The sequence below is a fragment of the Pongo pygmaeus genome, chromosome 15 (genome assembly GCF_028885625.2).
Source record: "Pongo pygmaeus isolate AG05252 chromosome 15, NHGRI_mPonPyg2-v2.0_pri, whole genome shotgun sequence".
Lineage (NCBI taxonomy): Eukaryota > Metazoa > Chordata > Mammalia > Primates > Hominidae > Pongo > Pongo pygmaeus.
The window spans coordinates 43,501,633-43,512,187 of NC_072388.2; the positions used below are offsets into that span (position 1 = coordinate 43,501,633).

The 10,555-nt window shown below is 37.2% G+C and overlaps 1 protein-coding gene and 1 long non-coding RNA gene across 3 annotated transcripts; one reads left to right on the plus strand and one right to left on the minus strand.

Moving 5' to 3' along the window:
- Positions 1-212: 212 nt before the first annotated feature.
- C15H14orf28 (chromosome 15 C14orf28 homolog) lies at positions 213-9,452 on the plus strand. 2 transcript variants are annotated; one of them, XM_054448201.2, is made up of 5 exons: positions 213-575; positions 3,435-3,959; positions 6,197-6,286; positions 7,387-7,521; positions 8,356-9,452. In XM_054448201.2, exons 2-5 carry the CDS (start codon positions 3,436-3,438, stop codon positions 8,537-8,539), a joined length of 933 nt encoding a protein of 310 aa, XP_054304176.1. In that variant the 5' UTR covers positions 213-575; position 3,435; the 3' UTR covers positions 8,540-9,452. The 2 variants fall into 2 exon arrangements, with proteins under 2 accessions (XP_054304176.1, XP_054304177.1); XM_054448202.2 differs by lacking the exon at positions 6,197-6,286 and having other exon boundaries at positions 251-575.
- LOC134738142 (uncharacterized) lies at positions 1,083-6,223 on the minus strand. The gene is made up of 3 exons (XR_010123706.1): positions 5,853-6,223; positions 2,247-2,399; positions 1,083-2,093 (listed from the first exon to the last, which is right to left on the minus strand). It is a non-coding gene; the product is annotated as an uncharacterized LOC134738142 (long non-coding RNA).
- Positions 9,453-10,555: the final 1,103 nt, after the last annotated feature.

Consider the following 10,555-nt stretch of genomic DNA (forward strand, 5'->3'; position numbering starts at 1 on the left):
ATCAAGTCCTAAAATGGTACAAACCTCAGAAAGCCAATCAGGTTTGCCAATAAAGCTCCGCCTCCGTGCAAACCCTGCCCACTTCCGGCTTCCCCACCCACCTTCTAACACTGGAACCCCGCCCCTCTCTGCGAGGTCCCGCCCCCCACACCTGATCCTGGTTCCCATTGGGCGAATCTGGATGCTGTATACACACCCGACACACGCACTTTAGGCTGGGGCGTCTTCGCGCCTGCGCGGCTGCGCTGTCAGGCGGCTGAAAACGGGGGGCTTGGGGGGAGGGGGGCGGAGGTCGTGCCGAATCTTCCTCCGTAATAAGAAGCGACGTGTACCGCTGTCCTGGCTCCGTGGGTCCAGTGAGATTCCGCCTGGGCGCTGGAGCTGCTGTGGCTCCCGCCGCGGCGGGTGCCATGGAGGCCGTGCCAGAGCCCAGAACTCAAGCCGGGGGAGGCCGAGACAGCCGGCGGTACTCATAGATGAGGCGGCGGCGGCGGCGGCGGCAGCCCGGGCTCTCCATGAGCAGGCGGCGGCGGCGACGGGTGCGGCGGCACCGGCGGTTTTCGGTCCCCGGGGAGGTACGAGGAGTTTGCTTCCTGGTGGACGGAGACTGGCCGGTGTGGGAACGCCTTCCGCGGCCCGGCCCTCCAGCCTATTTGCCCGCAGTCCTGGGCACTTGGCGGGGCACTGCCCGGACAGAGGCGGGGGGGCCCAGCCGACTCGCGGGCCCCTAACTCGGGGACCCGCCCGCCTCGATGCCAGGCCTCCCGGGCGCGGCTGCCCATGGCCAGGGTGGGCGTGGCCGGAGCGTGGGGGCTCCCCGGGGGTGCACGCCTCGCGTCCGCCTTGTCCCTGTCCCGAAGCCCTGCGCTGCTGGGAGCGGTAGCGCGTGGCTGTTGAGGCGTATTTCAGGCGCTGATTGGAGAGGGGACTTTTAGAACCCCTGAGTCCTTAGGGAGTCTGGCGTTCAATGCCTTGGGCAGGTGGTGGGGTCCTCACGGCTAGCTTGGGGAACCAGTTTCCTCCCTTGGAAGTCACCATGAAAGAAAGATGTTTTGTCAAAGAAATAGAGATCAGGGGAGTTTTCCAGGTTTATTCAAATTGGAGGGCCTGTTGAGCCTGGAGAATAAAGCCAGCGGAATACATCCTCCAGTCCTTCCAATTACAGTTCCTAGCTAAACAGCTAAGACAATTTTAAGTAAAGCTCTTTACAGCTATCTTTCCATCATTTCTCCCCACCCCCCATTTTTATTGCAATTTACTTTGGAACAAATCACCAAATTCATGATGAAACTAGTATCCTGTAGTTCTTCCAAACCTTCCCTCCTCCCGTTTTTCCCAGAGAAAGACTAAAGTTTCATGCCATATATGTCATTATAGTTTAATTCTCTTGGAGTGTAACTATTGTTTTACAGAGGTAGTTACACTTTATTTGGTCATGTCTAAAGATAATTTGAAGAAAATATCCTAGAGATTTATGCTTCCTTCTCAATGCTCTATTTTAGGAATCTGAACTCAGGCTCTTTAAGCAATCTTAAACCTTGCTACAAAGTTCTTTAAAATTCAACGGAAATAAATCAAACCATAAACTTATTTTCGTTTTTATAGTATATGAATGCATAATTGTTTTTTAAAATCTTTGTAAACAAAACGTGTCAGTTTCTATTACGAAGAAACTGAGTTTGTGTTTTCCTAGGCTACAGATTTGCCACGCCCTGTTATTCTTAAGTGGATGACTAGAATCAATGTGTTGACCAACTAGATATAAACATCCACTCTTCATACTAAATATAGTTACTGGATATTTTAGAGTCCACAGTATCTTGCTTCAAACTGAAAACACTGTGTTCATGTGTGTTTAATATATTGCAGAAGTGAATTTTTACTCGTGTTGCAGAATGTTTTGGACTTAGTTTCTTACACAAATAAAACACGTAGACTGCAGCTTTATTAAGTGTTGAGTTCATGCTGTGTTTGGGAGGATGCAGCACTTGGAAAAGATGGTCAAAATAAGACACTGATCTCAGTCACTCATTTCTCTGTTTCCGCTCCTCAGATGCCTCCCTTTTTTCACAATACTTCTCCATAAAAGTAACCTTGGAAAACAATATGATGTTGTTAGTTTATTTGCTCATCCCAAGTAAAGTGAAGGAGTTTTTTCAATACAATTGTAAAAAGAACTCATTCTTTCAAAAATATGTGCGCTATATAACATACATATAACACAACATATTTATTAAAATACTTACTGTGGCTTTAAAAACAAAGTGCCTAGTGGTCCTCAAGGTTGGGGAAGAGCGCCAGTTTGAAAACTGAGGATGCTTTGCTTCATTCCCAAAACATGCATAGGGAATAATCAGGATATTTATCAAGTTCTGAATCAGATCTTCATAGTATAGCCTCTGTAGTTAAAAATTATAGTATATCTAAATTGCAAAATTAATAGTACAATTCTGAGTTGCAAATAAAAATCCCAAAATGATTAGCAATATTAACTATGCTACTATTCACTTAAGATTGATTTCATGATTACTTCTTATGCTGTCTTTCAAAGCTAAATGTCAGAATTAGTCTTAGTCTATATAGCAACAGGAGTTTTTTACATAGTTTTTCTATACAACAGATAAAATATGTAGTATAGTTAATATAAAGATTATGTAATGGCTATTATTCTGTACCTCCAATTAAGGATCCCATTATATTAGTTTCTTAAGTGGAACCACCCCTATTAACAAGAAAATGAAGCAAGCACAGCCTGTATTTTGGAAAGAGAAGGAGGTTTACATTAGGAATATGCCTAACCAAAGTTAGTTTATGTTTTTAATAGCTTTATTTTAATTTAGGATTTTTTTTTTTTTTTTGAGATGGAGTTTCACTCTTGTTGCCCAGGCTGGAATGAGATGGCGCGATCTCAGCTCACCGCAACCTCCACCTCCCAGGTTCAAGCGATTCTCCTGCCTCAGCCTCCTGAGTAGCTGGGATTACAGGCATGTGCCACCACGCCCAGCTAATTTTATATTTTTAATGGAGAGGGTTTCTCCATGTTGGTCAGGCTGGTCTCGAATGCCCGACCTCAGGTGATCCGCCTGCCTCAGCCTCCCAAAGTGCTGGGATTACAGGCGTGAGCCACTGCGCCCAGCCTCAGGATTTTTTTTATTACAGGGTTTCCCTCTGTCACAGGTAAAATCTGCAATGTAATTAATATAAAGCCTATCAAATGGCCATCTGTACCTCAAAAAAAGGCTGCAACTTCTTAAATGGTCTTTCCAGAAAGCATGCATAGTGCCCGAAATTTAAATTTTTTTGCTATGTTGGGAGGCCTAATAACCACATTTGATTTGAGTCTTTAGATGGATTTATTTTCGTTTAAACATATTATGCATTTAATATACAAAGTTACAAGTTTATGTGTTCTGTTTTAAACTTTTAAAATGTAGGATGAAGACACTGTTTGAAGAGATCAAAGCATCAATTAAAAATAACTATAACCAAGATCGATCATTTTGGAGGCCTGTTCTTCCTTGGGGGGGTGTTTTTACTATCAAAGCTGGCCGCAAAGCAGTATCCTGTACACCACTCTATGTTGAAATAAGACTGAAAAATACCTGCACCATAGATGGATTCTTGATGTTATTATATGTCATTCTTAATGAAAATGAAAATTTCCCTAGGGAACTCTCTCTTCATTTTGGCAGAGAGTTTGTAGACTGTTTTCTTTATTTAATGGACACCTACAGTTTTACAACTGTGAAGCTACTTTGGATTTGGGACAAGATGGAAAAACAGCAATACAAATCTGAAGTCCATAAAGCTTCATTAATAATTGATTTGTTTGGGAATGAGCATGATAATTTTACAAAAAATCTTGAAAATCTCATGTCTACCATTCAAGAGAGTTACTGTTCCAACTGGCGATGCCCAACTCGAGTGCAGGAGGATCAACAGCGCACAATTAATATAAAGTAAGTTGGTCTGACGTCTGTTTTGTCACTTTTACTTTTTTTAATGAATGTTGCTTTAGATATGTAATCGTGTACCCCATAATGACATTTGGGTCAACAAAGGACCACATATGCCATGCTGGTTTGTAGGATACTGTATATTTAGTATACCTTTCCATGTTTAGGTACACAAAGATTTACCATTTTGTTAAAATTGCCTACAGTATTAAGTACAGTAACATGCTGTATGGATTTGTAGCCTAGGAGCAATAGGCTTTACCATATAGCCTAGGTGTGTAAAAGGTTATACCATCTAGTTTTGTGTAAGCACATTCTAGGATGTTTACACACTATGAAATCATCTAAGGATACATTTCTCAGAATGTGTCCCCATTGGATGACAAATGACAGTATTGCCAAAGTACTTGTTAAAGTACAGAGCCTTTATAATTACTTAGGCATGAAGCAGTCACACAAATGCAAGATTCTTCTGCAGGTCACCTGAAAACAGTGTTACAGCCTATTACATCCAAACATCTTATAATTACTTTACAAAACCAGCTGATAACCTTGTCAGTAGTAAAGTAATGAATTACTCAGTATGAAAAATATATTACTCTTACTTGAATTTACTAATATGACTATAGATGATTCTTAGTGTCACAAATGTAACCTCTTTAAGAGCGCTTAATACTGTTTTGGAATGTTTCACCCTTTGAATAGGTCTCTGTCAGGAGGGCTAGTTCCACATGAACAAGAAAATTAAAAGTATTCTTTCATATTATGGCCAAGACATAATTATAGACAGAAACCCAGAACTTGGTATCTCACATGTGGATGTGGATGTAAGCAGCTTTTATTTTGACTAGGAAAGGTGCAAGGAGCCAGATGAGTGTTTTTGGCTTTCAGAGAAAAGGCAGATCTCCCATCTGGTAAATGATAGGGACAGAGTCCAAATTGGCAAGCCCTAGTGGAGTGTTGGGAAACATTAAAGCCTCCAAGGGACATGAGCTGGAAAGGGGATAATTGCCAGTGGAAGAAAAACAGACCTAAAGACATTGTCGGCAGAAAGGTATTTGGCCCTATGGTCCAGAAAAACAGCCTGACAGATTGTTCCCATTTGGAAATGTACATCGCATACCCTAATTTGTTAAACTTATATTTCTCTGAAATACACTTTGTCTATTTTCCTGCATTGCTAATTTGAAATATCTATCAATGGAAATAATTTTCAAGTCATAAAGACAACTCAGAAGTGTTGCAGTGATCATAGCTCACTGCAGCCTTGAACTCCCGGGCTCAAGTGGTCCTCCTGCCTCATGCCTCACCGCTTCAGCCTCTCCAGTAGCTGGGACTACAGGTATATGCCACCATGCCCAGCTAATGTTTTATTAATTTTTTATTTTTTGAGACAGGGTCTCACTCCATCTCCCAGGCTACAGTATAATGGTGTGATCACAGCTCACTGCAATGTTGACTTCCTGGGTTCAAGAGATCCTCCTGTCTCAGCACCCCCAAGTAGCTGGCACCAGGGGCATGCACCGCCATGCCCGGCTAATTTTTGTGTTTTTTTTGTAGAGATAGGATCTTGCTGTGTTGCCCAGGTTGGTATCAAAATCCTGATTCACCCACTTCAGCTTCCCAAAGTGCTGGGATTACAGGCGTGAGCCACCACACCCAGCCTAATATCTTGTTTTTTAAAAACTAGTTTCATCTGTAAATATTTTGAAACTATAATGAAGTATTTATAATTCTATATTTTATACTATTTAATAAAATATTTTTCATCATACTCTATAACTTTTATGCCTACTTTTTTAAAAATCCTATATTTAAAGCAACCTCTGAAGTAATGTAGAAAAAAATTTTTTCTAACAGATCAGGTACTTGAGGCCAAGAATGATTATTACTTACATTTAATCAGGTAACTAATCAGCTGCTCCTCTGATTCTGGGTCCTAGTTCCTTCCCACGAGACCAGATTGCCTCGTTTGAATCTTCTCACAAATGTTTTAGATTAACGTAGCAGCAACTGGATATATCAGGATTGTTTATACAAAAGTATGTTTCTTTGAAAATTTCATAATTAGTGTTTGAGTTCAACTGGTTTCTATACTATCTGCAAGAAATTCCAAATGTGTAATAGAGGTTATACTTGGTATAATTGGTTTTGCTAATAAAGGTCTGAGCTGTAAAATTTGTTATATTAAGATATAAAATGTTGAAGCAGTTCTTACATGCATTTAATAATTATTGTAGTCCTCCCCAAGAAATTCCACATGGAAACTTGATAAGACTGGCTGTGAATGAGTTATTCTGTTCCAAGATTGAACTGTGTGAAGAGCATGGGTGAGTATATGATAGACATTTAAAATGACAGTATGTATGTGTTTATAAGGAAACCTAGGCAGATGTGCTCCTTGAAGTACTTTATGAATCTTAGTAACAAACCTAGTTTACTATGACATTTTACAGTGTTTTTGTTACAGAGTATATCACTACATAGAATATGGTACTGCAGCTGATTGATGAATACAAAGCAAATACCTTTTCTTTTTTTTTCCTCACTGCTGAGTAGGTACAATAAAACCTTGGTTAACCGGAACCCAGCTAATCGGGACCCTCAATTATCTGGATTTTTTTCTGCACTCTCCATTTAGGAAAAAGAGGTAAATGACAACTAAAAAACTTAACCTAGTAGAAGTTGAGAGAAGCAGAACATATTCATCCCAATCTCTTAAAATTTTCTGTGACTGCATTATTGTATAATGAGAATTAATATCTAGAAGGATGATCTTATTGCTGATTAATTACAAAAGGAAAGGTAAAAATATGTTCTGTTAATTGTACCTATTAAGTCCAGAAAGTGAACAAATATACTGTAGCAACAAATACTGAAACAGATGTTTTCTGGTTAATTTGGTTTAGTTAATAATGTTTGTTAACCAGAATACTATACCCTGAGCATTCCGGTTAATCAAGATTTTACTGTATAATTCAATTTGTTATATTCTGATCCATATACTTAATACCTCATAATATGAGGAAACAATTTGTTCATGCTTATAGTCGAGTCTAATGGCAAAAGGAAGCAATTAGAGTCATATTTTTCCCCTCTCTGCCATTATTTGAAACCAGCATCTAGAGTGAAATGTAAAAGCGTTCGTATCAGTTCTGCAGAGTTATGCTTTCATAGGCTTATATAGAAATAGCTAGCATTTCCTGAAGTTTTAAACATATCATTTCTAGTGTAAGGAACACAGCTTATAAACTTCTGGAACTATTAGGTGATACAAGGTAGTAATTACCCTATACCTATAGGTATTAACCATTACCTACACCTATAATAGATAATTATAAGAAAATTAAAGTCAGGAAGACAACTCTGAAGTGTTGAAAGCCAGCTGTGTCCCAAGTGTAATAATGTTCATGCCTGTTTTCTATTTTAGGTGTGGTGGCTTAAGAGAATTTTCCCAACGAGTTTTCTGCCATGGGGCACCCCCTTTTGTTGTCTTAAATATGCAACATTGGAAATCTGAAGATCTGGCATATGTACCCTATTACTTGGATTTGTCTGATCACAAGTAGGTGTTTTTGTTGTTGTTTCTTTATAAAACTAATAAAACAAATTTATGTTATATTGATTTTGACTAGCCCTTAAGAGATATTGTTGAAAACAATCATATCTATCTCTAAATGTATGTATTCTGAATAGAATCAGAATTTATTAGAGAGAGTCAGTTACTAGCAGTGCACATAGTGGGTAGGTATGTGGACTATAGAATAGACACAATTGGGTTCAAATCCTAGCCCCATCTTTTATAAGTTAATCTTGGGCCAACAACTTAACCAGTTTGCATGTCAGTTTTCTTATCTATAAAACAGAGATGATGGTATCAACCTAGTGCAATTATTGTAAAGATTTAATAAGCACATACTAAGTGTTTAAGATAGTGCCTGACACATAATACTGGATAGTATAATAATAGCACAGTATTTTGTGCCTGACACATACTGGCTAATATTTGTATTTCAAGTCAAAGAAGTGTGTAGTAGTATGCAGGTGGTCATAATTTAAACATAAAATGTTACTTGTCACTATAAATAAAAATATCTGCATACAAATCAGGAAATAAAGGGTTCTTTTAACATTTTGCCTGTAAAAGTTTTCTTATGTGTTTACTCTTTTTTAAAAGAAACATACAGGTTATAAGTTCATCTGTTAAAATATGTTTTTAAGAAATTCTTAATTTCCACATTTCCAGTTTTATTACATGATCTATAGAGATGGATATCTTTTTCAGGGAACAGAATACAAACAATGTCAATGTTTTTATTCCTTAGTTATGAATTTAAGGAATGTTTATCTTAAAAACAAAGTATTAAATTTTCTCCATATTATATTATTTAATTTGCAGGTATTTGTTGGAAGGTGCCACATTATTTAACAAAGAGGAACATCATTATTCTGCAGCTTTCCAGATTGGTGGACATTGGATGCACTATGATGGGCTCAGAAATGTGAATTTAATTTTGTTAAATAAACCCCCAGAGTTTCTCCTCTTGTCATCATTGGTTTATATTCGAGCAACAGAGAAATAAATATAGACTGATGCTAAAAGTTGTTTTCCCTCCTACCCATGCTCCCCCAGATGAAGGGCTTTTATTTTGTGTATACTTGGTATCCAAGAAAATAGTTCAACTATACTAGTTTCAGAAGTGTATTTTCAGTGTTTAACCCCAGGTAAATGTTTTATATAGAGGATCTATGCAAAAATGTTTGTAATTTTTTTTATATTTCCTGAGTTATTTTTATATGAGCATATTTTATGTTGGAATAAAACATATCTTGTGGCCTTTGTATTTTTTATTTATATGTACCTCAAAGATTTTTACAATTCTGTCTTTGAATTCAAGAAATACTTTGTCATCTGAATTCTAAGTTTTTCTTTTTGGATATTCGAGTAAAACCTAGGTAAAAGTATTTTAGTTTATATAATTTAAAAATTCAAAATATATCTGTTATTTCTTTGCCCTACCTCACTATAATCCAAAGTGCACTATTTGATCTAGTATGGATTTGAATGTACAATTTATCGATGGCTTAGTTTATTAGTTCGATTTGCCCAGTATCCCTGCAGCAATTTTTAAAAATGTCTGAGAAATTTTTCAGAGCTTAAACTATTTCTTTATAATGGCAAATTACTTTTAACTACTTCCTAAAGTATTATAAACCTGCCAGTGGATTTTAAGTGATAGCTGAGCTTCCAAGCTTAATTCAGGTTATTACAAATAAATTATATAACTATCTTAAATGTTTACCTTATAATTAAATGTAATTTGAAATGCTCTAATGTATTTTGCAGATAAAACAACTATAAACAATATTAGGCAACTGGATATTTACTAGTGTCGGACTAGCAATAGAAATGCACTTTAAATATATATTTAAGGGGAAATGCGTGCCTGGAAATACTTCTTTTCCTAGTGAAGTTTTATATTGACACAGAGAAAAGAATACTTAAATTTTTGAGTGATGTCTACTGGCTTCCTTATAAGTAGTGATTGATAGCATGCAGCTTTGACTTGCAATACAAATCATTAGGATTTTATAGTTATCAGAACATTACGTTTCTTTATAAAGACCCTAAGGTCACTCTTCTTTTTGCAACTTAAGGGAAAAAATATTCTCAAGGGAAAATACTTTTTAAAATTTATCACCATTTTAGTGTTTACATTTCAATAAATAGTTCACTTCAGGTTTGGGATTGGATTTGTTGCAATATATTTAGAAACTTCTACATGACAGCACAGATCACTGCCATCTGCTGAACTGCTAAAGTGCTTGGTGCCATTTTGAGAAAACTTACCCAAGAATGGATAAATAATATGGGTGAAACATTACTGAGAATGCCTCACATTAGCAAATACTATGAAAATTCTTGTTTATATATCAAACTGATTTATTTTACAAAAAAAAAAAATTCACCCCAAGATTTATTTAAATAGTTTCCCAAGTGTATCTGAATAGGATTTAATTTAGAGTGAACTTTTCTGGGGACACCTGATTGCATGAATTGAAGTATACAATAACACAAATATTACCGTAAACATAAATGGTGTCATTAACAAAATTATTCCTAATGCAGATTTATTCTTTCAGGAAATGCACTTTATTTGGAATACTAGTTTATCATGAAACAATGACTTACCTACCTCACAGGGTTGTTGTGAGGATTAAGATGTTTGTTAAAATCTTGACTCCTTGAACATGCTAATAAACATTTTTCTACCTCTTTTATTTGCAGGCAAGGCTCCCAGATTTTCTCTTACTAATGAACTTTGCAGAATTTAAAAAATTACTTAGGCTGTAGCTCATATCACTAATATATTTAGTATGTAATGGAAATTCAGTATGCCTTCTTGACCTCAGGTTGGGGCTTAAGGAGGAGAACAGATAGTTTATTTTTATGGTAGCAGTTAAGTTGATAGAAATAAGAAATTATCCCCTGCTGACCAAACAGTGAATAGAAAAAGGATCAAAAAGAATTAACTAAAATAGATTATCTACGGAATGTGAAGGTGAGGGTATGGAAAATTCTTTGTAGTTCTATAAAC